The sequence below is a fragment of the Dermacentor andersoni genome, chromosome 4, assembly GCF_023375885.2.
Source record: "Dermacentor andersoni chromosome 4, qqDerAnde1_hic_scaffold, whole genome shotgun sequence".
In the NCBI taxonomy this organism is placed as follows: domain Eukaryota; kingdom Metazoa; phylum Arthropoda; class Arachnida; order Ixodida; family Ixodidae; genus Dermacentor; species Dermacentor andersoni.
In genome coordinates, this window is record NC_092817.1 from 177,255,998 (window position 1) to 177,282,915 (window position 26,918).

A 26,918-nucleotide genomic window follows, 5' to 3' on the forward strand; every position below is an offset into this window, starting at 1 on the left:
ACTTCAGAAAAGCATGGGAATGAACTTATTTAGGTAGAAATCTACCAAACTTTTCAAATATTACTAATGAAGAGCATGTGTGACAATACCTGTGGTGCATGCAGTGGTGTGATCACTGATCGCTACTAAAGTAGAGATCAAGGGGTGTGACACTTATACCTCGTTCTTTTTTTCTTTCTTTTACCATGAAAGTTGACGTCCAATACATTTGCCATTTATACATAATAATGTAGCCAATGCTGTGCTCAGCCTAAAACTATTAAACCAAATTTCTCAACGTCCACGTTTGTAGGCATCTATGGATGAACTGTATTAGGCTCTGCATTTTATTTTTCTTCGCTTTTCCACTCAACATCTCTACACAGTATTGACGAAAGGACTACACAAAGATTAAAATTAATAATGCTTTTCGTGCCGCTGTTTGAATGCTCTACGTTTTGCGATCGCTCAGGACACGACGTTCTCCTGCGGGATTGCAAGACGTGTCTTCCGTCATGTACGACATGCTGTTTCTTTAAATTACCAATTAAAACGCTACTTCTCAGAAATGAACTTGGCAGCAAAACGTGGTTGCATCAACATGGTTTTTTTTTGTTTCTTCTAAATTGTCGTTCTTGCGATGCAGCCCAGAAACTACGGAGGAATACTGTATAAGTTGTAAAAAGAACATAATTTCCGACGTGTTGCATGCTTTTTGGAAATATTTCATTCGAATTCAGCATAGCCGTTTGATATGTTATTGCACCCCACGAACATGAAGTGCCACTTGAAAAATTTTTAATCGTTAAACTACATGGCTGGCGAAGGACGTGCATGTTATACCAATATGCTGAGCCAATTGTTTCTTCGAAATTTCACTTTAGTGAAATGATCGCTCACAGCAAGGACATATACGCCCTAACAAATTTCTACATGATATAATAAGGCTTGATCAGCTGACACTTTTAGCTATAAAGTGTTTGGTTTTTTATGTTGCCAGTTGTACACATTCTGCTTTCCGGGACAACCATATTACCTGTAACAACGCATAACATCTTCTGTATTTACGTACCTGTGATGAAAAAATAAACTTGAACCACAAACGCAAGAAAAAAAAAGAACACGATGCAGCTTTTGTGATGTGGCTATATGAATACATGGTGTCCAACGTAATTTGAGCCAAGTTTTTAAATATGAAAGGCGCGTCGGAAGTCAATTGAACTGAATGCATACTATTTGCACTGACATATAACAACTGAGGCAGTTTTTCCCCATAAATCCCCAATAAATTAGGCTTAATTTTCCAACTTTTTATTTATTAGCTGAAGACCCTAAATACGGTATGCAGATTTGTACAGCACCTTCAGAAACCACCGATCGAATTGTTTCCTGTACTATACGGCTCCTGTAGTCTTTTTTTCTGGGTTGCAAAGAAAGTCCGCGAAATATGAAAAAAAAAGAACAAGTGACAGAGGGCTTGCGCAGTCTTATCGTGCTGCTCTCAAGCGTATGTTCGGTGACCAACATCGGCTGCATCGTTACTGGTGACGGGGAAGCGGCAGGGCGTTATCTGTCTCCTCGGCATTGCTCGCCCAGCAGCATGCATTTGCGCCGTCATCCGACGGTAGCCGCTCGCACAGCTTCCTTCAAACCTCATAACGCCCTGCCGCTTGCCCGTCCTTAGTTACGATGCATCCCACCTTGTACACCGAACATGGGCTTAAGAGCAGCACGCTACCACTGCGCAAGCGCTCCGTCACGTGGCGTTCACAATAATTCGTGGACTTTCTTTGCAACCTGCAAAAAAATACATCAGGTGTATCGTGAAGCAAACAGCTCGATCGGTGGTTTCAGAACATGATCTACAAATCTGTGTATGATACGTCGAGCCTTCAGCCTACAATTGAAAGGTTGGGTAATTAAACTTAACTTAATATTGTATTATCCGGAAAACAAAAAAAATGGCTAAATTACTATACGCTATTGCGAATAGTATGCGGTAGGTTCAATTCGCTTCAGACGCACCTTTCATTTGTAAAGTCTTGGCTCAAGTTACGTGGGACACCCTGTACATTATTTCTATCGAAACATTTGCAATGCTTTCTTGGAACTCCTGCACTGACATAGCCCCCCAGAAGTTTTGATAATACTGCAGTTCGTTTTAACTGGCCTGGAAGACAACGTCGATTCACTATCGCCGGCGGCAGTGAAATAAATGGCTGCTACGAAATGCGTTTATATGTGATTCATTTGTCGTTGGTATGTTAGATTGGTAAAGTAGCCAGAAAGTTTTAGCGCGGTTATTAAAAAAACAGTGCTGTGAAGTAATAAATGTTCTTACGCACAAAATTATCCTTAATAGCGATTGTGATGTACAAAATAGTTAGATATAAAGCGAAAGGTTTTGTTACGCTGCTTCATTTCCTTGAAAATCTGGCATCTGGTTGCTCCCTACATTACAGATGTTATGTTCGTAAGAATTGAAACTTGCGAATAACCGCAGCGTAGCAGCAGCGACAATATAAACATATGCGAACACATTTATTCTAACGGGTACACATACACTAACCAGTGTAAAATGCCCTTCATATAGGGGGCAACACCAAGGGCAACAACGTTATCATAGTTTAGTTTAAAACGCTTGTCGAGCACACTCTGGCTGTTCACCTGTGCTAGCGTGAGTTTCTAGCACACTCCCGTAATATGACGCGTTATGAGCATGCATATTCAGTAAGCGGGTGCACTAGCTTGAAAACACGCGTATTTTATAGAACATGGCCACGAACATATCACATTTGCCATGCAAGCGCTTCGTGCAGCCTCCCTCGAAGCTGAGACCACGTTGCCGAAGGCGCGTCTGTATATGCATGAGTCAAAGCAGCGCACGCGCATATGTAGCCGCGTGCGTGCGTGGGAGCGTATAAAAATCGGGAGTGTCTTTTGTAAGTGTGAGATTATCTGTGGTGTCTAGTTGCGCCAGATATGTACAAAGACCGCCTGCCTAAGTGTGTGAAATTCTGGCTTCAATGTCGTAAGAGACTCGAGAGATGGGTAAGAGAACGTGAGAAACGGGTGAGATCGCCAATTACTGCAGAAATATAGCGCCATCAGAGCATACGTCATCATTACCTGGTCGAATAGGCGGTGGTCGTACGAGTTGTCGTCGTCGGCAAAGTACAGGACCGAAGGCAACACGGCATTGGCTCGCAGCCAAGCTATCGCCCTCAGGCGAGGGGCGACTCCCTTGCCGTGCTTCGCTTGCCGAAATTGCGAGGGTGTCCGACTGGTTAGCTGAACTCCAGCCAGCCCCGAGCGGTGCATTATGTTCCGTACCTGCAGTAGACAATGCTTTATTTACAGTCATCAGCTTAATTAGCTGCCCATTTACTGTGGGAAAGTACTCACTCATGGTGCTTTTATGTTTTACTGTTTTATTTCGAGGCGTATTACTAGTAGCAGAATAGCGATACATAAAGTTATGACGTTATCGTTAGTGCTTAAAATCTTGTGTAAGCAGAAAAATATTGTTTAGAAACATTTACTGAATTCATTTCTGAATTTTCTATTTGCCTGAATAAGTGTGAATGAAAGAAGTAGAATACAAGTTTATATAATTGAAAATAAAAAAAAACGTAATATATACGTAATATGTACCATGCTTCTGGTTTTCATCTCTCTCTTTACGCTGAAATTTTCATGCGAATTGGATTGCAAGGATATTTGCCATAGCGATGCCCATTAGATGCAGGAAAGCAATGGCGCAGCATCGCAAATGTGAAAACATGTACGCGCCGAACATGCATGGAGCGTTTTTTTTATTGCTATTTTCAGCGAGCACCTACTTTCTTGCTTCGTTCAGATGGATTCCTTGCACTAACCACAGGCCCGCGCAATAGTATCACGCGCGTATACGCGGGGCTCTTCACGCAATATTCGCATTGTTGAGAGACCTAGATACAAAATTTAATCATATGGTGATGTTAGCAGGGCTAATCGCCTGGTGCTGCTTAACAATTACTGCATACGGCAGTGTTGAGGGACATTCACTAGCATCCTCGTACCACATTTTAAACACTCGACCAGCTTCGCTCTAAAGGCAAGCTGGCCTATAGGGATACTAACGGTGAAATGATGCCGCAACCTTCGCGTGCTTTGTACACTGTTGTGCCGCAATGGATAAGGGCGTTTGCAGACGCTGTGTTCAAACGCCAACAGATCAGGCACCTAGCCATGATTTCGTAGAAGATCCTGCAGATCCGCATAAGATCCCGCAGTCAACTGCGGGATCTTATGCAAGTGAAAACACTGAGGTGTCCCAGTCCTACTTAGTGTAGTCTTCAGCCTGGAGCTTTTTCTTTTTTCTCAAAATACGCTGTACGTATACTGTCGACAGGCTAATGTACAAAAGCAAACGGCAGTGGGAAAAATAACATAGCACTCTAGATTCTTCGAACAAACCAATTATTAGAATGCGTGATCATGAGCAGAGGCCGACATTTGAGGCATCATAAAACCTGCGGAACTGCCGGAGTGAAAGAGGAGGTAACCTGATAGATGTTCTGGTGTCATTACGGCGTGGTACCATTTTATTCATCTGGGGGATTCGTGTGTTAGCAAGTCGTTGTTCAGGTTCTGAGGGAAATACGTCAGATTCCTTACAGAAGGTGTTTTTCACGCATAGTAGGCTTGACCATGTGATGCTCTTTCATATCTGTTACATTTTCTTGCCTTCTGTTTATTCACGTTCAGCCAGTACTTATTATGCGCATCCAGTGAATAAACCTTAGGTTGTTAGTGTGGCTTGTGCACGTGTGGTTCTTCTTCGTCTGGTTCCTTGTGTCCTCTGGCACTGTTCAACTACGGATATGATACAAGTAGCTCAAAATACGTATTGACTACCACTGAAACCTATGAAGCCTGGTTGAACAAAGAACAAAATAGGCGCCGTTTGATTTGCGGAGTGCCAGAAGCACTGTATAAGGCCAGTCTGAACGACGCTTCTTTATTTTACTAGAGCTGTGTATGCGCCTAATGTCATCAGATTTTGCCAGAAATAAGCGTAGGTTGGTAAACAACGTAATGTTAAACTACGCCTTCAATGAAACAATGATGGCTCTTCCCCGGCACACCACTAATGCTCACTCTCTCCTTACGAGGCTTCCGCATTCTTAATTATGGAACATATAGCTGATTCGCCAAGCCCCAAAAGTAATTTCAGTTTGTAATAGTTGAAACGAAACTTGCACATGAATGCGCTATTGCATTCCAGCCGACCTTTAGGCACTCTAATGACACGAAGCTGCCCACTACGAGTCCCATTGCCAGATGTCAACTGCCCACTACAGGCACCGAACGCGAGAGAAAGGACCACGGAGGGCACAGTTGTGTGTGTGTGTGTGTGTGGAGGGGGGGGGTGTTTCGGGCATCATTAAAAAAAGCTGTTCTGTTTCGGCGAGCCCGTCTTAGTTATCTTCGTGACATGCTAGCGTTGCCGGAGGCGCAGCGTACCTCTGACACTTCTCCTAGTCCGGGAGAGATTACCCCTGTACACGTACGTACCAGCCGCCGTCTGCATGGGCTCCAACCTGAGCACGGTCTGTTGCCTGAGCATATTCAGACGATGAACCTGAGTTCAGTCTTTGGCTGCGGCTGTTGTGCCGGCGCAGTTTGTTATCAACCAGCTGCAGACGCCAATTGCATTCCACAGGAATGCTACTGAACACGTGGAAGGTTGGCTAGACCACTTCGAGCGGGTCGCCGAATGCAACGGATGAAACGAAGAGCGCAAGCCACGCAACGTCTACTTCGCGCTACAAGACTCGGCGAGGACGTGGTTGCATAACCATGAACCGTCATTATCTTCGTGGGACGAATTTCGAGGGCAGCTGAGCGCCACATACTCCAAGACGGACAGGAAGGAGAGAGCGGAGTTGGCAATACAGGCAAGATTCCAAGGCCCGAACGAGAGTGTCACCACAGATGCCGAAGACATGGCTCCGCTCTTCAGAAGTGCGGATGCCTCACTGGCCGAGGGAAAGAAGGTCCGATATCTGATGCGAGTCCTTCGACAGTGGGCCAGACAATACGACCGTGAACTTTCCAGCAGCCCACCTGCCATAACTTCGGGAAACCACCTCGAGGAGCTGCGCGAAATGATCAGGGCTGTGGTATAAGAAGAGCTCCGTAGACTGCGGGTAACCGACGCGCCGAGAGCACGAATTTCTTTGGCAGAGATAGTGCGCGGCGAGATCAAGCAAGTCATCCAAGCTGCTGAACGCCACGAGGTACCACAACGGCGGGAGCCAGTCCAAATGACTTATGCGGACGTTGTACGACGACCGTCGCTGTACGGCCCCTCAAACGTCATTCGCCCCACCGAACAAACGGAAGTGTTGCGTCGCCGTCCACCGTTTATCGAGGAGTAGAGGCCCCAAAAAATCAACGTGTGGCGTGCTCCTGAGCTCAGGCTGCTATGCTTTCACTGCGGGGAGGCTGGCCACGTCTGCAGGTTGCGTCCCTATCGGCTCGTGGGTCTCCGTGGCTTCCCTCCAGGTGCTCCTCGTCCACCACTTGGCGAGCGCCCTATGGACATAGAGAACTTTATCGCGCGTCGTAATAATTAATTCGAACAGCGAAGGCACGAGCCCCGCCCATTATCACCAGCTCAATACCGATCGCGCCGTGCAGTGTTTCCTCGAGAGGTTCGTAGGTGCCGTTCACCCAGCCCTACAAACCCAGAAAACAGAGTCAAGCGATCTCCGGAGTTGAGGCCGCTGATACCAAGCGCATCGAATATAATCAATCACGATTACAATGACGACAACGAATCGACGTTCAGGCACATTCCGATGATCAACGACAAGTTGTAACGCCGTACATACGTGTAACCATAGACGACGAAGAATTCACTGCTTTAGTTGACACTGGTGCGAACAGCTCGGTTTTGAGGAAAGAGCTTGCGCCAAAGGCAAAGAAACTTTTTGCACAGTGGACTGGGTCATTGATTCCTACTGCTGGAAGTCTCCTGCTACTTCCCGTGGGCACATACACTGCTCGAATAAATATTCGCGCATTTACGTACGTCGGGGTCTTCATTATTCTAACCAGTTGCACAAGGGACTCTATACTTGGCATGGACTTTATACAGGCGAATGGAGCCATACTTAACCTGGAAAAATCGACTGTGAAGTTCTCTACGGGAAAAGCCATAGCAGGCGATGCTGGCAAACGCTAACTACACAGAAAATGTCTTGCGCATCGCGATGACAGCATAACGGTACCGCCAAGAAGCTGCCCACTGACCATGCTAACATGCGACGCATTCGACGGCTATGTGGGCATCGCCTGGGCAAACTTTCCGCTAATGATTGCAAGGAACGTCTTCATTGCGCGGGGCCTTGTCCAGCTTCAGAGCGGACACTCATTAGTCCTGCTGACCAACTTCAGCAATGATTATCAGCACTTATTGCATTGCACAGTTGTCGCTTTCCTCCATGAAATTGATGCCCTCACGGATGTCGCCTCGCTCGGAACTGCTTCGCCTAATTCACCGGAAGCGGCCACCCTCAGAGATCGCATTCAGACTAACTCCGGCTTATGGAAGGAGAGAAACAGCAACTACTCCACCTTGTCAATGACTTCTCCGGCTGCTTCTCTACAGAGTCTAAAGGACGGGGCACCTCCGTTACAAAACACCGCATTCCTACGGACGACTCAGAACGAGTGTTGCGTTTCGCTTACGGAAATTGAGGTTTTAAAGCACCAGGTTCAAGACATGATAAATGATGCTGTGATTCAGCCGTCCTTAAGTCCATGGACGTGCCCCGTCATGTTAAGAAGACGGAAAACACACTACGCTTCTGTGTAGACTACCTACTGCTGAAGCGTGTCACCAAAGGCGATGTTAATTCTCTACACGGATCGATGCCGCTCTGGATCATCTACGCCCAGCCAAATTTTTCATCTCTTTGGATCTTAAGTCAGAGTACTGGCAGATCGAAGTAGATGAGCGCGACCGCGAAACAGAGCGTTTGTGACGGCTCAAGGATAACATGAACTTAAAGTCCTCCCTTTGGGCTTGTGTTCCACTCCTTCCAAATTTCAGCGGATGATGGACACTGTTCTCTCTTGACTGAAATGGCAGACATGCTTAGTCTACATATAGAACATTATGCCGTTTTCGAGAACACTATGAACATCGAGAACGACTCAAGCACGTCCTCATCGCAATCAACCGACGCCAACACCGCTGACATCTCTGTGTACCTCAATAGGTGCCTTCGGGTTGTAGTGGCGCAAAATGGGGGAGACTTCAGCAATTGGCGGAGTTTTGCGAACGCTTCATCGCACTCGGACCACCACGAATGGCGGGGTCCGTTGCTTCCAGGGAGCTTCGTCAGGGGCGATATGACGGCGGCGAAATAGCGAATGAAGCGCCTAAAGTAGGAACACAAGCCTACGAAACTGCGCAGTTCTTTGACAGACGTCGGTTTGGGTAATTCGGCGACGGCACGCAGTTTAGCTGGATTGGGGAGGGTTCCATCCTTCGAGACGACGTAACCTAACATTGTGAGCTGCCACGTTGCAAATCGGCACTCCTTTGGGGTCAGTCGTAGGCCCGCGCTTGTTAGGCACGTCAAAACACGCCGGAGCCCATACGACCCGTGCACAGCCCGTACAAGATCGTCAGCCGACTCAGTGACGTGAACTACGAGGTCATCCCTCAGCGTACTACTTTAAGGTCGTGTCGACGACGGCCACTAGCGGAGATAGTCCACCCAGTATGGATGAAACCGTACTACGCCCTCAAAGAACTGCCCCTCTGATAAACTTTCTCCCGCGCCCTCTCTTGCCCTTTACTCAGTTCAATCAGCGACCGGAACGGAACTTCGCGTCATTCCGACCGGAACGGTCGGAATGACGCGAAGTAAGGTGCCCCCTACAAGCACCGACCGCCGGAGAGAAGAGTATGAAAGGGGCAGTCGGGGCGGGAGAGGGGGGAGGGGGGACGAAGGGCTTTTCGGTGTCAGTCTTCATTAAAGAAGGCTGTTTTGTTTCTGTCTTAGTTACCTTCGTGCCAATGTGACGAATGACTCAAGATTCAATGTTCATTACTATTTTCTTATTGGTGCTTGTTACATATGTCTTGACATTTGTTGTCATGATTAGGCTATGCCCATGTTGTAGAAAGAAAGAAAGGGGAGGCCAAAGACTTGAAAAATTATAGACCGATCAGCTTACTATCCGTTGCCTACAAAGTATTTATTAAGGTAATCGCAAATAGAATCAGGAATACCTTAGACTTCTGTCAACCAAAGGACCAGGCAGGATTCCACAAAGGCTACTCAACAATAGACCATATTCACATTATCAATCAGGTGATAGAGAAATGTGCGGAATAAAACCAACCCTTATATATAGCCTTCATTGATTACGAAAAAAGCATTTGATTCAGTCGAAACTTCAGCAGTCATGAAGGCCCTACGGAATCAGGGTGTAGATGAGCCATATGTAAAGATACTGGAAGATATCTATAGCGGTTCCACAGCCACCGTTGTCCTCCACAAAGAAAGCAACAAAATCCCAATAAAGAAAGGCGTCAGACAGGGAGATACGATCTCTCCAATGCTATTCACAGCATGTTTACAGGAGGTATTCAGAAACCTGGAGTGGGAAGAATTGGGGATAAAAGTTGATGGAGAATACCTTAGCAACTTGCGATTCGCTGATGATATTGCCTTGCTTAGTAACTCAGGAGACCAATTGCAATGCATGCTCACTGACCTGGAGAGGCAAAGCAGAAGGGTGGGTCTGAAAATTAATCTACAGAAAACTAAAGTAATGTTTAGCAATCTCGGAAGATAACAGCAGTTTACGATAGGTAGCGAGGCACTGGAAGTGGTAAGGGAATACATCTACTTAGGGCAGGTAGTGACCACGGATCCGGATCATGAGATTGAAATAACCAGAAGAATAAGAATGGGCTGCAGTACGTTTGGCAGGCATTCTCAAATCATGAACAGCAGGTTGCCACTATCCCTCAAGAGGAAAGTATATAACAGCTGTGTGTTACCAGTACTCACGTATGGGGCAGAAACCTGGAGGCTTACGAAAAGGGTTCTGCTGAAATTGAGGACGACGCAACGAGCTATGGAAAGAAGAATGATAGGTGTAACGTTAAGGGATAAGAAAAGAGCAGATTAGGTGAGGGAACAAACACGGGTAAATGACATCTTAGTTGAAATCAAGAAAAAGAAATGGGCATGGGCCGGACATGTAATGAGGAGGGAAGATAACCGATAGTCATTAAGGGTTACGGACTGGATTCCAAGGGAAGGGAAGCGTAGTAGGGGGCGGCAGAAAGTTAGGTGGGCGGATGACGTTAAGACGTTTGCAGGGACAACATGGCCACAATTAGCACATGACCGAGGTAGTTGGAGAAGTATGGGAGAGGCTTTTGCCCTGCAGTGGGCGTCACTAGGCTGATGATGATGATGATGATGATGATGATGATGATGTAGCTCGCCTTCTGCGTATGTGCGATTTGGAAACCAGCGACGCTCTCTCAGTACAAACACACCCCAACTCAGTTGTTTTCTATCACCTGGCCATTCAGCCGCATATTATTGTGAGGAAGCCGCGCAATTTCAAAAATTACAAGCGCATGCACAGCAAGCCAGTTTTCTGGGGATGGACGGGTTGATCTATAAAACCATTTATAGGTGCCTGTAGTGGGCAGCTTACCGCGCGTCATTATTCCCCACGTGAAAAGCGACTGTCCCGGTCGCTGATTGAATTCAGTAAAGGGCGAGAGAGGGCGCGAGGGAAAGTTATTATTGTCTTTTAAGTGGGACGATGGTTAGTTACGCCAAGCTCGTGCTTTAGGTAACTCCGCTATGCCTGTTCTCGGCTCCTAATAGCCGGCGTCATTGTAGAAGAAAGTGTTTACTATTATATTAATATTCTTATTAACCATCGTAGTCAATGCCACCAAAGGAGAGAAAACATAATAAATCCTTCACTAGCCATCCCCTGTCTGAGCTAACCAGAGGCATACTAGTCAAACATGTACTGTTCTTTTCACATTGTTTTCCCCAAGCTTTGAACCACCAATGCTCCAATTGCTTTTTCCAAAAAAGGGTTCTTTTATTGGGATGGCAATTATATGTAAACTCCAGGCACATTTCTGCCGTCGGCGTCGCTGTCGGTGTGATGATACGTATAAAGTCCAAGGGCAAGATGACCGTCACCGCATGGTCTACGCTGTATGTGCGAGTGAAATCGTGTGAGGAGAGCCGACAATAGCGGCATAATGAGGCTCAATCTTGCCCGCGCTAAAGAGACGAAAGCGGGGAGGAAGCGTGCCATCTTCCGTCGCGTGCGAGGCACCGAACTTTGCAAGGCACCAGGAGGAGCGGAGAGAGGGAGCGGCGTTCTAGTCCTGGCGCAACTGCGTATATAGCGGCTGCACTCAGTCGTGCGGCCGTATATTGAAAGTGGTCTGCGTTTGGAGCAGCGTCTTCTCGCGTCGATGGCTCGTAGCTTTGTGCGTTCTGCATGTTCTCAGTGCTCTGTTTGCGCCGAATTGATAAACAGCACCAAAGCCACTTCACTCGCTGTTGCTGCCGCGCAGCGCTTTGACAGCGAATGTTCGCGGTCATCGAGTGTGACGTGTTCATGTTTGCTGCGCGCGCTGACACCATGCTCATTAAATTTAGATACCAATCCAATTTTTACAAGCTAATGCAGCCAATAAAGGTATTGTCCTTACCTCGTGTAGAGATCCGCTAATTGCATATTTGAATCGATGCTTCGCCTTTAGGGTGAAACTTCAATACTTTTTGTTTGATTTAACTTTTTATTTGCAACTTGCAAATTGTGCTGCAATGATGCTGTTTCCAGCGGAGAAAACGGTTTGAAAATCGTTTTGACAGCTGTAAGGAATAGTATTTTTTTTCACGTCTATCCAATATCGTGGTTCCTTTACCCGTCTAGCGACTTGCCCCTACACGCGAGATTGAGACTGAAACATTTTAAGGATACTCACTAACAATGACGGTCTGTCGGCGTCCTCGACAACGACCCAGAAGATACGGACTTCCGCCAACATGAGCGCCTGTGACAGCCTGACCATGTCGGGGGCCTGGTTGGCGCGCCGGTACGTCGGTGTCACGACGTACACCGTCAGTTCTTCGGTGGAGGAGCGCCCACCGACGGCTTTGTAAACTCCTGTCTCGCACCACGACGACGGCAAAGGTACTATAGGCGCTGCACACAACAGAACCGCTAGAGTGTCGGCAATTAAAATGCAATATAGCATGCAACACAATATACTATAGCGCGAGTGCGTGTTTATGGTTCCCTTGATGCATACCTATCCGTATTGAGGGCGGTTTATGCGGAAAGCCATTGATATTTCACTGGGCAGTTCGCGAAGTACAAAAATAGAAAAGGTAGACATCAGTATACGCACGCTTGCTGTGGACATATAAAAATAATTGCAGCAAGAAAAACACTGTTCTCGGCCCGCTTTAACATAGTCGTTATTACGCTAGAACTATTCCTAAGAGCAGGTCTTAGCCAATAGTGACGTTGGACGTAAGTGATGGTAACGGGCCTGTAGGAAACAACACCTACAAACTTTCTGAATTAGGCTCCTGGACTTCCACAAATATAAAGAAACTACCGTGATTTGGATACCAATAGTTCTGTTAGGGGTTCGCACCAGACTCGCAACACCGACTCAGACATGCCGTATAATATGTATTCATACCGACGTCAAGTGAAGCAGCACGCGTTCCGTTGTAAATGTGTCTATATGCATATCCGTGCAAAATGAAAAGAAAAAAAAAAGAAACGGCGGCAACTACGTGTTCTGCAGTCAAGACACATTTAAGCAGTGCTCAGTGGTGAGATTGGTTGTGGACGTTTTTCCTCATCTCAAACAAGAGTTACTGGAATTTCAATTTCTCGATCGCAAGCTGAGAGGTTGGTGCGTGTAATAAGTCATCTTATGTATTTTCACCTGGAGAACCTTGACGCTTAATTTTGGTATGAACCTCGTGGAAAAGACTTTCTTCTCAGCTTTCGAATATAGTTGCCTCATAAGCACTTAAAATATAGCAACAGGTAAAAAGTGTAACAATTTATTGTGGCTGAAACAGTAACCATGTTTACCCAAATGATCTGAAGTTAGGCCCAATTTCTCCTTTTCTTAATAAGCCAATAAATGTGACAAATTCTTACATGTCACTGATGATTACAAATGAAAGTAGAACACGATGGAAATATTGTAAGACTAGATTTGTTATTCTGCCTATCTCTACAATTCAATAAAAATCTTGTACCTGCAAGCAACTTTTGGTTCTTCGCCGAAACATTAAAAGCACTTACGTTAGTAAGATCTTGATGAGGGCTATTTGCGCTTGTCTGTGGTATTTGTTTCCTTGTGTCCTCGTCTTTTTCGCGCTGTTTAACCTCAGTTCTAAGCACTTACGTCACCGGAACCTTTTTTCAGCTAAGATACATTGGGGAAACCTCACTGACACAATCGCTAACTCGACCAATTCTTTTCGAGAGATTGGACGATCGTCAGTTTTCGTATCTGTGACGTTTCGCTAGGAATGACTATACGGTGATCAACAGCAACTCATCCGATGCAGTCCGCTCTCAATGAAAGCAAGACACTTTCTTTGTTCCTGGTGCGTGTTTTTTTTTTGCTTTATTTTTGGATACGTCTGCCGATATTCTTGTTGCCGAATTGTGCCCTCTTAGTTGCTTGAGCAATTACTCTTTTCGACCTTTCGCCATTCATGGCTAGAATTACGCAGCAATCAAACTGCATCTGCAGTCACACATTCTGCAGCGGATTTCCACATGCACATCTATCGTACGCCTCGTATGGAAAACGTTGTTTGTGCAGCTTCTCGCGTCGTTTAGTGCTCTGCGTAGCTGGAAAAGTTCCAGTGGGAGGGTTTTTCTGTCATTGTTTGCGTTTATGCTTATGTGCTGCGTATCACCGCACGTTAATTCAAGATCCAATTAAGAAGTTGACAGAAGTGATAAACAGGGTGGAACAAGGAACATCGCTGGAGCCAAGTTGACTGAGCAGTTCTAGAATGGCGTTTGCTAACTAACGTAAGCACCTTACGTACGTCAAGAAATCGCCTTTTGCTGACCGTGCGAGCTCTGAAACTGAAACTGAACTGAAACTGTATTTTTCAGGAACTTGAGAAAATACATGTACAAAGGATATTTGGACCGATAACCTAAAATGGCTAGCGGCCGGTCCAGCGCAATATACAAAAAATATGCGCAGGTCAACTAGAGGATAAAACATCAGGCAAGAAAACGAAGAAGTATATATATATATATATATATATATATATATATATATATATATATATATGCCCTGTCGCCCCATCGCTCTGTAAAACTGGGTTTTTGTTTGACGCGCGTCAGTTGTCGACCATAATGAAATTAGCGTAATAAGCCCACACCGCAATCCCACTTTGATGTGCAGCTGTCTAAATACAATGGCGTGATTCTCTTTAAAAAAGAAAGCATGTCCAACGGCTGCTTTCAAAGCCGTTTCCCTCATCTAAACAGTTTGACACTCATCCCATCAGGCCACGCCCGATAGCCTAGAAATGCCGCATAGCATGCTTGACAGCTTCAACCGGGCAAGCGAGGAGTTTGAAATGCTAGACACGTAGCATGGTAACAATTTACTGATAACAGTGAGAGCGACCGCTCTTCCCGTTGAGAATAAAAATAAAGTACTAAAGCTCTGTGCCTGAAATAGAGGCCTATGCGATCGTTCCGTAGTTCATTCGAAATCAGACATGCTGAAATTGAATTCTAGAATGCTAGCGGGGCAAAACTGGCTGCGAGTGGCAGGCCGTATTTTGTAAAGCCTTCGCTGCGACGTTAGAACGTATAGACGCTGTGGTGTATAGATGTGCTGTCGGACGTGGGTGTACGAATGTCGTTACTATTCTAAACCTATTTCCCCCACCACAGATTGTAAATAAATGCACATTCGGGAAAACAATGCGACGCTACATAAACGCTAATCGCTAACGTTGGGAGTCATCGTGAGATTGGTTTTGCTTTGATTTTTCGGTGTGTTCGTAAAGCTATTTGACTGTTAACGAGGAAGCACTTAACGGCTACGGTCCCTCTATACGCTTCTCCTCAATGAGAATTTTAGTACAAGGTTCCAAATGACGAATGAACGACCAGCGCCAACTGCGGTGAGGCCTCCTGTATATAGACATCAAAGCACTTGCGCGCCGAGGCGGCGTCTTTTGTTAGTCTTGTTAGCGCCATAACAGACATCGCCTCTTAATAACATGTATTTAGCAGATCCTACGCACTGCTGGAAGCGATATAATTCGAAACAGGTAGCAGGTGCCTGGCAATCCAGCATTGCTCGGGTTTCCGCCAACCGCTACAATGTCAACCAGCGTGTTTGTGCAAATTGAGTAGTAATGAGCGTGGGCCGCGAACGTATGGGTGTGTGAGTACCACGACAACCCCGCCGAAGAAGTCTTATGACAGCAAAGAAGGCTCCAGTTTGTACGCTAGTCATTCTACGTGAGCTTACGACATGGCGATTGTTGGCCTCTAGGAGGGTAGCAGACGAACGTAAGTGACAGAAACTGGAATTTCTACATCATCAGAAACTACGTGTTATACAAACGTACGTACCCATGGCTATGTCCTGGAGTGTGTGCTAAAAGGGCGATGGCACAGTACTGCAGCGAAGGAATGTTAAAACAGGTATTGCTGATCATGAAGCTGGTACAATGTAGGACAGTTTTTACGTAGGGTAAACTGCTACGAGGAAAATGGTGGGGAAATTAGGCATGTCGAGAATATAGTGCCGTCTACGACAGTGCATCCAATCGCGAGCTGTCACTAGGCAGGAAGACGGTAAAGCGGCACGTTGCAAACGCGCCGGCTCTTTCAAAGAGCCTTGGGAACGAGAGATGTATGCGTGCCGTTATGGCCTAGTTTTGTTGAAGTGCATAAATCTCAGAGCGGTGTTGCTCAGTAAGTGCCACGTATGCAAAGAGTAGTGCATACGAAACCTGTCAAATTTCAACAAGTTGAGATCATGTTTGGCTGGCGTTTGCCGTTTGTAGCAATTTCTTATGCTTTTCATCTCGGGTGTACTCATGTGCACGGAGTCGTGCCTGCAATTAAGAGAGAAAAAAGCGATAATTTCATAGTGGTTGGAGAACCGGGCTGCTGTACGCGACAGCAGCGGTTTGATTCTACGATGAGTCAAACATTATTCTTGTTTCATTAAATGAAGACGAGACAAAGATATAGGTACCAGAAACTGCCAAGAATGAGGCAAAGAATGCTTCGCAATAAATAACGTCAAAATTTTACTAAGCTATGTCCTCGAAGAGATATAGCAACAGGGAGAGACATTTTTTTTTCATTTATGCTTTCTTGCCGCGAAGAGTAACTAACATGCTGAATTCGAATCAAGATGGGCGTCCTCGACTCTGCCCTGTTGTTAAACGCTACCCCGCTTATCAATAAGTTTTTGCAAGGCTAAGCTCGTAATGGTAGCTTGAGTAGTATTCTGAGGTGCCCTTCCCAGCTGTCTGCGCATTGGTATTTTTGACCTGCTATTCTATAGCCGTACACATGGGTACTATACAGTGAAGCTTTAAGGCACGTGGCCTTTACAAATAGTGTTGCAAACATATCTATGCCCATGTCTCTCGCTTCAGTGCGACTTGACCTGAGCATTGCACTCTCACAATTCTTCACTTTTTTAAGTAATGAAAGGAGCTTGCGCTTTCCGTAAATATATATAAACTCGACATGTGCGTGTCTGGCGCGCACATCTTGTGAAATTGTTCGCCCACTGTGGATTTCGTATACCTGTCGAAACAAGTCGCCTTGGAAAGTCATGGAAAAAACAAACATTAGTAGAGGCGCTACCATCACATGCCTTAAACCAGAAACGCACATATCTTCGTTCGCATCTCCGTTTTACATCTACAATCAACAGTGCGGAACAGATGGGCGAGGGCTCCACACTTACACAGCGATGAATGCACGCTGCTGGCGCACGTGAGAACGAAGTGCACAACACTCCAGAAACAGCTTTATTAAAGCGGACGCACCTGTGTATTTTTCTGTGGCATGTTGAACAAGGGGACGAAATCCAACACCATGAATGCACGAGAGCCTCTGTTGTTGGTTGACATTCACAGCTCACAGACCCAAACCACAGTTTTCAAGCTCACACACCAGACTTTGCTTCCCTCGCGAGCCAAATGTCATTATATAAAGGCGTGACCGAAAGCTGTTATCTCAATTTTTTTTGAGGCCGAGAGCAGCGAGAATTTCATAGGTGCGGTTGCTATATAAACGGGGACTTTTCTACTACCAGTCCTAATGCTTCTTGCGCAGAACAGTACGTCACTTCCATCACACTATCTACAACACAGCTGGGCTGGTGCTGAGCTCGTCTAAGCTTTCTTGACTGCATGCGGAAAAGGCAGTACGGTTGTCAAACGGGTTGGCTTAGCTTAGACAAATTTTACACGCGGAACCAGATAGCGTCATATATTTAGCGTTTTCTTGAGATTTACTTTCCCGTGGGCTAAACGAGATTCTTCGGCGGATGCGCAGCGAAGTGTCCTTCAAAGGAATTCAATTTAGCGTTCGTAAAAGCCGAGCGTTATTTTAATCACGTTAACTACAGGCCGCATGTGGCAAGCTACGCTTAAAAGATTACTGACATCGAATTTTGGACAACATACTGCTTTCTTTAAATGAAGTACTTAAGCCTCGAAATTCCTGAAAAAATACCGAAAACCCTCAGAACGCCCAAATAGTTTGTTAGTAATCCTACAGCTAGCTTAAGTTTTGTTTTGCAGGAGGTAACTCTGTCATGACGGCATGACTGAGAAGTAGGTCACGTAGGAGAAGGACATCACATGCTTTGACACTCGCTGCGGCTCGTTCGGTAGCCTCCTAAGCGCCAATTCGCTGTGAGAGGGCGGATGTTGCAGCAGAGTATATTAGTGAGCAAGCCGGATCGAGTGTCAGAATGTCTTTATGACCTGCTCCCATGTGACCATCTTCTATGCCATGACTTTGCGACTCAGTAGAAACGAAAGAAAATCCAGCCTTATAAACGCTAGTATACTGAGTTATTTAGGGCGCTCCAAGACTTGCGAGTTGGTTTTTCTTTTTATTGTTTAAGGAGCTTTGGACGTTCATTTCACGCCAACCATGAAGAGTCAAATACCATGTAAGTAGGCCTTTTAAGCATATGCACTAAATTTATCATGTACTCGGACTGAGCGCGTCAGTAAATGTGTACTGCACACCCAGAATGGGGGCGTTGCAGCGAAAATTATGTATGCTGTGTGCATTGCGGCTTGATTTCTATGTGTCATTATACACAATGATTGTGCAACCACGGGTATCTGAATTTTTTTAGTTAACTAATGTTTGAAAGGTATGGTTGGAGCTACAAATCTAATTTTCAGACAAAACAACATGCAAGAGAAAGGTTCCACTTACCGTATATCAGAAGTAGCAGGATAACGCCAATGGCTGTGCAGGCGCCGAACTTCAGCCATGTTCGTCGGCGCAGGCCTGAACATTCGTGGGCTGCGAAGTGCAAGGTTGGGTTGCGCGGGGTGGTAAGGCGGAGAGAAGTTTGCTTTCGCTATTGTGTACTAGAGTAGTATCACGCACTTCGAGAGAGCGAATGCAGCGATAAACGCTGCGTGCATTGGACGTGAGACGTCGTGAACAGTTCTATTTTCTTCGTACGTATTAGGTTAATTGAAGCCGGACTGGGGGCAACAATCTTATGCGGTACTTTATCATTACCTTGTCGGTGCTGCAGTTACACATTTAATAGCTTGTTTTCTTCTGAGAAGCGAAAAAATCGGCGCTGCGATCGCCAATTTCATCGACAGCAGCACATTAGCGTAGAAAAGAAAAGTGTGTTAACTAATAAAAAATACTCTAATAACAGAAGTGAACCATAAATGCTGGTTTGAGTTCTTTTCAAACAATGGTGATTGGCCACAGAGCAAGCAATTTTATCAGCGTGTAGTTTTCTTGAATACCAAAAATATATTCGACTGTTGGTAAGCGAAAAAAATTTAGGATGGGAAAAGCAAGCGCCAGATTTTTGAGACTCACTAATTTAATGTAAACACATATAAGTCAGTAACTGAATTTGGATCCTGGTGTTTTACATGCCACAAGCATGATTTGATTATGAGGCACGCCATAGTGGGAGGCTTCAGAATAATTTTGACTACCTGGGGATTTTTAACGTGCCCCCAATGCACGAGACGCGGCCAGCTTTTGCAGTTCACCCCCATCAAAATGCGGCCAGCGCGGCCGCGATCTTGTGCTTAGCAGCGCGACACCATAGCCGCTAAGCCACCGCGGCAGGTAAAGTAAGCAAAGAGTAAAACATTTGGGAAAATTTGCAAAGTGATTGCTTTGTGTCTACCACAATCTTGTCAATTGGAATGCCGGATTTCGTGCGACAGAAGCATAGAGTCACCAGCCGTGGTTGCTTGGTAGCTTTAGTGTTGCGCTGTTAAGCAAGGTTGCTGGGTCAAATCCCGGCCACGGCGGTCGCATTTCGATGCGGTAGAAATGCTAAAACACCCGTTACTCTGTTTTCGGTGCACGTTAAAGAACCCTAGGTGGTTAAAATTAATCTGAAATCTCCCCCTACTGCGTGCCTTATAATCATATAGTGTTTTTCTGGCCCGTAAATTCCCATAATTTTATTTTTAAGGCCACAATCTATGCCGCAAGGAAAGAATAGATGACGAAGTTAGCTATAGCCCAAGATAGTGAAACGTTAGAAGCTTTTATTGCCTTTAAAATTGGTACAGCATAGAAAAATTCTCACTAGTCTTAGGTACATTAAAAATGACACAGAGGAGACACAGGCGCACCAGACTTGTGTAAACAAAATATAATGCCGAAATATTGCAGTTCCATTTAGTGAGCGATACCTCCAATTGTCTTAAGACGCACCAATTTTTGTTCTAGGGGAAACAGGAATGATGTAAATCAAAAGACGGTGACAAAGTATATTTAGCAGCATATTGACGTCTGCCTAGTCAGGTTGGTGTAAATTGATTGATCATGGTGATGACAATGAGGATAATGACGTAAACATCTTTCGCACATTCCCACTTACTGGGATGAACCAAGTATTAGTTACTGTAGTTCATCATCTTCGTCACATCCAACAGCTATGCGGCTCATGCATACGATGAGGGATTGGCCAATATTCCACCCATACTACGAGATAATATTTCAGGACTGATATACAGTAAGGGTTCTGGATAGGGATAGTACATGCTGACGTGAAACCAAATCGGCCAATTTTAATATACTTATTCAATATTTGGAAAGTAAAAGAAAATAATAGACAGAAGCGATGCAAATTTAGAAGGCCAATCTCTTTGACGCAACAAAAACGTCCCGGATGGTGGAGCAGACACTGTTGTTGCTGGGTTACTCAGACCATTCTCCACCAGCAAGGAGTCGAATATGCCAAGTCTATGGTCCGTTTTATAAAATGAAGTTCCAGAAGTTGTTTCCTGTAACCGTGAAGCGGTGACAGGATAGGAAGAAGCTCAATTGTGCCATTTTCATTACAATGTGATACTTTTTTGCACATAAAGTGATGCAATGACACCACAGCAGGCCCAAAGTTGGAGAACAGCGATGCAACGTTGCACGTGATCGCCGAGTATAAAGCCTGCGAGCTCGCAGAGGGGTTTGTGTGTGTGGAACACGGTGGTGACCATTCAGCAAGCTAATGTGACGCCCTTTTCTCATTGGAAGTTCGGATACCAATCTATTCAAATGTCATTCGGTGCGGATTTCTCTGATTTTTACGACCTACTGAACCCCCGAAAATTAATCTGTGCGAAAGGAGAAAGACATGAACTAACTATTACTAAGCTACGCTGTCGCCTACCATGGAACATTATCTACGCAGGGCTGATACGGCACTTCAAATAGATTTGTCCTTGTTTAAGGAACAAGAGATCGCGGAAAACACTGTCATTTATTGTTGACAATTTGTCTGATTACGAAAACGGGCATAGAACCACCTCTCCGCCTTATCGAATTAGAATTAAAAGCTCATTGTTTGGTATCCTTCGGTGCCTCAACCCTTGGTTCCCTTGGGTACATTGTGTTTAAGTTTCAAGCCGCCCTACAGGAAATTTTTGTAGGTCACTGACACATAAACTCTAAACATTTTTTTGTACCAAGGAGGCGGTTTTATATCGACAACTTCAAACGGGGTCGTTATTCACCCCGGTGCTGATGAGGGACGCGTGTCTAAGTGTTTATGTAAGTGACCTGTGTTATGTGTGCCGAAAGGAAAGAGCCACTGCAGCTGACATCGTTTGGGACTGTGCTAAGAATCCACACGATGCTGCAACGATAACAACGATACCGTCGCGGGTACAGGTCGCAACGAGCTGCTATGATCAAGATGTCCAAGCCCAGGCCGTGCAGCAGGTCTCGGCGGCCCTCCAAAGGCAACGACCGAGCGAAACCGGAGGGAGGCTGCCACCCCAAAAGAGGGGCAGGCACGTTCGACCAAAGGGAGAAGTGCGGCCGCGGCCGAAGTAGAGGCGCCACACGCCGCGAAGACGTCATGGCCGCGTCACGGTAACGCCTCCCTAACAGGCGAGGGATAAGCAGTCTGCAGGCATTCATAACAAACTTTCTTCACTCACTACCAAATTAGTATGAAGTTGGTAAGTATTATTTTATTAAATTTTCTATTTTCAGAAAATGATTATGTCCACTCTACTAGCATCCTATGCTGCTCTGCGACGCAGGAGAGGGTGCTGACAATGCCTGGCTCCGGACAGGCCGCCATTCGAATATGAAGCTGGCAACGTTTAACGCTAGAACGTTATCTAGTGAGATGAGTCTAGAAGTGCTATTGGAGGAATTAGAGGGCGGTAAATGGAATATAATAGGGCTCAGTGAAGTTAGGAGGCCTAAAGAAGCATATACAGTGCTGAAAAGCGGGCACGTCCTGTGCTACCGGGGCTTAGCGGAGAGACGAGAACTAGAAGTCGGATTCCTGATTAATAAGAGTATAGCTGGTAACATACAGGAATTCTATAGCATTACCTAGAGGGTGGGAGGTCTTGTTGCAAAACATAATAAGAGGTACACAATTAAGGTTTTACAGGTCTACGACCCTACATCCAGTCATGATGACCAGGAAGTCGAAAGCTTCTATGAAGACGTGGAATCGGCGATGGGTAAACTCAAAAGAAAATACACTATACCGATGGGCGACATCAATGCCAAGGTAGGAAAGAAGCAGGCTGGACACAAGGCAGTGGGAGAATATGGCATAGGCACTAGGAATAGCAGGGGGGAGTTATTAGTAGAGTTTGCGGAACAGAATAATATGCGGATAATGAATACCTTCTTCCGCAAGCGGGATAGCCGAAAGTGGATATGGAGGAGCCCGAACGGCGAGACTAGAAATGAAATAGACTTCATACTCTGCGCTAACCCTGCCATCATACAAAATGTGGACGTGCTCAGCAAGGTGCGCTGCAGTGACCATAGGATGATAAGAACTCGAATTAGCCTAGACCTGACGAGGGAACGGAAGAAACTGGTACATAAGAAGCCGATCAATGAGTTAGCGGTAAGAGCGAAAATAGAGGAATTCCAGATCAAGCTACAGAACAGGTATTCGGCTTTAACTCAGCAAGAGGACCTTAGTTTTGAAGCAATGAACGACAATCTTGTGGGCATCATTAAAGAATGTGCAATAGAAGTCGGTGGTAACTCCGTTAGACAGGATACCAGCAAGCTATCGCAGGAGATGAAAGATCTGATCAAGAAACGCCAATGTATGAAAGCCTCTAACCCTACAGCTAGAATAGAACTTGCGGAAATTTCGAAGTTAATCAACAAGCGTAAGACAGCTGACATAAGGAAGTATAATATGGATAGAATTGAACATGCTCTCAGGAACGGAGGAAGCCTAAAAGTAGTGAAGAAGAAACTAGGAATTGGCAAGAATCAGATGTATGCGTTAAGAGACAAAGCTGGCAATATCATTACTAATATGGATGAGATAGTTTAAGTGGCTGAGGAGTTCTATAGAGATTTATACAGTACCAGTGGCACCCACGATGATAATGGAAGAGAGAGTAGTCTAGAGGAATTCGAAATCCCACAGGTAACGCCGGAAGAAGTAAAGAAAGCCTTGGGAGCTATGCAAAGCGGGCAGGCCGCTGGGGAGGATCAGGTAACAGCAGATTTGTTGAAGGATGGTGGGCAGATTGTTCTAGAGAAACTGGCCACCCTGTATACGCAATGCCTCATGACTTCGAGCGTACCGGAATCTTGGAAAAACGCTAACATAATCCTAATCGATAAGAAAGGGAAAATTATAGACCGATCAGCTTACTGTCCATTGCCTACAAAGTATTTACTAAGGTAATTGCAAATAGAATCAGGAACACCTTAGACTTCTGTCAACCAAAGGACCAGGCACAATTCCGTAAAGGCTACTCAGCAATAGACCATATTCACACTATAAATCAGGTGATAGAAAAATGTGCGGAATATAACCAACATTTATATATAGCTTTAATTGATTACGAGAAAGCGTTTGATTCAGTCGAAAGCTCAGCAGTCATGGAGGCATTGCGGAATCAGGTTGTAGATGAGCCGTATGTAAAAATACTGAAAGATATCTATGGCGGCTCCACAGCCACCATGGTCCTCCATAAAGAAAGCAACAAAATCCCAATAAAGAAAGGCGTCAGGCAGGGAGATACGATCTCTCCAATGTTATTCACAGCATGTTTACAGGAGGTATTCAGAGACCTGGATTGAGAAGAATTGGGGATAAGAGTTAATGGAGAATACCTTAGTAACTTGCGATTCGCTGATGATATTGCCTCCCTTAGTAACTCAGTGGATCAACTGCAATGCATGCTCACAACCCTGGAGAGGCAAAGCCGAAGGGTGGGTCTAAAAATTAATCTGCAGAAAACTAAAGTAATGTTTAACAGTCTCGGAAGAGAACAGCAGTTTAGGATAGGTAGTGAGGCACTGGAAGTGGTAAGGGAATACATCTACTTAGGACAGGTAGTGACTGCGGATACGAATCATGCGACTGAATTAATCAGAAGAATAAAAATGGGATGGGGTGCGTTTGGCAGGCATCCTCAGATCAAGAACAGCAGGTTGTCATTATCCCTCAAGAGAGAAGTTTATAACAGCTGTGTCTTACCAGTACTCACGTACGGGGCAGAAACCTGTAGGCTTACGAAAAGGATTCTACTTAAATTGAGGATGACGCAACGATCTATGGAAAGAAGAATGATAGGTGCAACGTTAAGGGATAAGAAAAGAGCAGATTGGGTGAGGGAACAAACGCGAGTTAATGATAACTTAGTTGAAATCAAGAAAATGACATGGGCAGGGGCAGGACACGTAATGAGGAGGGAAGATAACCGATGGTCATTAAGAGTTACGGAATGGATTCCAAGGGAAGGGAAGCGTAGCAGAGGGCGGCAGGAAGTTAGGTGGGCGGATGAGATTAAGCAGTTTGGAGGGACAACGTGGCCACAATTAGTCCATGACCGGGGTAGTAGGTGTAGTATGGGAGAGGGCTTTGCCTTGCAGTGGGCGTAACCAGGCTGATGATGATAATGATGATGACTTCCTTCGTCTCTGACCGAGGTAGCAGGAAGTATTCTGTTTTGTTTTGATATTTTTTTAAATTTTAAACTACCAGGTTCATGGATAATCCCCTAGACTGGGAATGTATAGTGAAATCCAGGGCCCTATATCTACAACCTGTCCAGCCTTCGGCTTCATGCCACGGTTTTCCTATAAGTTCTTTAACTTCGGCGCTGCCATAAGAATAATTTGCAGAGCGTGGCGTCAGTAATCCGTTCTGAAGGAAAGCCAACGTGTTTGTCCAATTGCCGTATTCTTTGCTGCCGCATATCGTAGTCACTGAGGCGTCCTTTTCTGATGGGCTGTTTGTAGGTCAGGAGTTCGAATAGTTGAGCAGCCTAGCGGACTTTTTGCACAATTCTGGCAGAACGCTCTGGGATTCCAGCACCGGACGCTGGCCCCGGCATACCATAAAACAATTATAAGAGGGATCCTATTATAGCTGTCACTCTAAAGAGCACAGAGAATATGGCCCTATGGCAGACTTCCTTTGCGAAAAGTTCGCTGATTGCATGCGGTGATGCAATCTTGTGAAGGTGATCTGACCGACACACAGATAGAAATTTTCAACGTCATGATTACACAATGTCAGGAATATGGGCAAATGCCCGAAGAGCGCAGCTTGACAAAGGCCGATGTCCCCTCTAAATACAGGCTACCTAAGTTAGACATATCTATGTAAAAAATAAAAACAGAGATTTGGCATTGCAGCGATTAATTTTACAAGAACACCACAAACAAGGATATTGCACTATTCAATTTAACAAGTTGTACAGGTCTATTGAAGAGATTTGGCATTCAGCGATTAATAAATGATGCAAAAATAGCATTTACGAGCATGCTTCACGATAGAGGAATGTGAAGCAGCAAACCAAAGCAAGAAACATAACTTGACAAGAAGAAAATGATGCAAGAATGAATCACCTAGCATTGTCAAGTTACTTAAGTAATGATGGTAGTCTGTAATTCAGTGACTGTGCACCAAGTTGGTTCTTGTCCTCGTAAGAGACCATGTTTCATTAATCCGTGTACGGTAATCATTAGTGTTTCTTGTGAGGTTAGATACTTCCTGAATCAAATTGCAGCATTGTTGTTTGCTTCCTATATATCGCTTAAACAGTGAATCATTATAGATGAAATTTATGGTGTTCACTTGAAGGCTGGTAAAAGTAGTTCTGCGTAAGTGAGGCGCGGTGCGTTGGCAACTGCACGAACAGCTTTTTTTGCGATATTAACAGCTTAGTAATGTTGGTTAGGGTATAGCTACGCCAGACCAGGTGGCAATAGTTAATGTGCGATAAAAATGGCTGCTTCTATACTAGCACTTTAACGGTTCGTGGTGAAGAGAAACGTAATCTTATTAGTAAGCCGACACCTCTGTCAACATTATTGGAAAGGAAATCAACGTGATAATTTTAGGTTAGGTGTGTATCAAATATAACTCCAAGACTCTTGGAGCAGGGAGCAAGTTCAATTATAGAATTACCTATGCTGAGGTCACCGCTAATTGTGGCGTTTTTATTTATTTTTTGCTTGAAATAGCACGACTTTTGCTTTAGTGCTAATAATGGTTAGTACGGTGGTTAGCTTGGCGAGTCAGTACATTTGCATTATTATTACTTACAGCGCACACGTGTTTCGTCTCGTCTCTTCGTCCATGTTTTAGTGAGCGCTGTAGGTAGTAAATAATAATGCAGGGTCAGTGAGTCGAATGAGTTCCATTTATGTAGTTTATTAAGGACGTAATTGCAGCGTGTTACTAGCTCGTTAGAATTAGTAGACGTAAAATGCAAGCTAGTACCGTCAGCAAAAATAATCAACTTACTCTCATCAATGGTTCTGATGTCATAATTGTAAAGATCAAACAATAAGGGCCCGAGGATACTTCCTTGTCGTGTCCCAGAGTCAATCTCAAGCATCCAGGTGTTATCTTGTTCTTGTTTGAAAACTCGCTACATCGGGGCAATTTTCGTCGCCAGTGGTATATGCCTATGCTGAAAGGTTTGCCCAATATGAGGTCATATTTTCTTAAGAAACTGCCTTACATGAAGCTAAAGAAAGAAATCACGAGTTGAGTGCAATGAGAGTTCATGTTAATAGATAACCAATAAGAAATTGGGGTGGAACAAAAATAAATGATTAAAAGTAATAAGCATGCGGAAAATAAG

At 45.0% G+C, this 26,918-nt stretch overlaps 1 protein-coding gene across 2 annotated transcripts in view; it reads right to left on the reverse strand.

The window, feature by feature from the left end:
- The window catches only part of LOC126530660 (galactosylgalactosylxylosylprotein 3-beta-glucuronosyltransferase S-like), a 65,735-nt gene that overhangs the window by 35,973 nt on the left and 2,844 nt on the right, over positions 1 to 26,918 (reverse strand). For both annotated transcript variants that reach the window (XM_050177927.3, XM_055070349.2), the window contains exons 2-4: positions 18,541 to 18,630; positions 12,026 to 12,246; positions 3,109 to 3,312 (exon numbers count right to left, since the gene is read on the reverse strand). In XM_050177927.3, the coding sequence (XP_050033884.3) occupies positions 3,109 to 3,312; positions 12,026 to 12,246; positions 18,541 to 18,630 (515 nt within the window). The remainder of the gene's footprint in view (positions 1 to 3,108; positions 3,313 to 12,025; positions 12,247 to 18,540; positions 18,631 to 26,918) is intronic.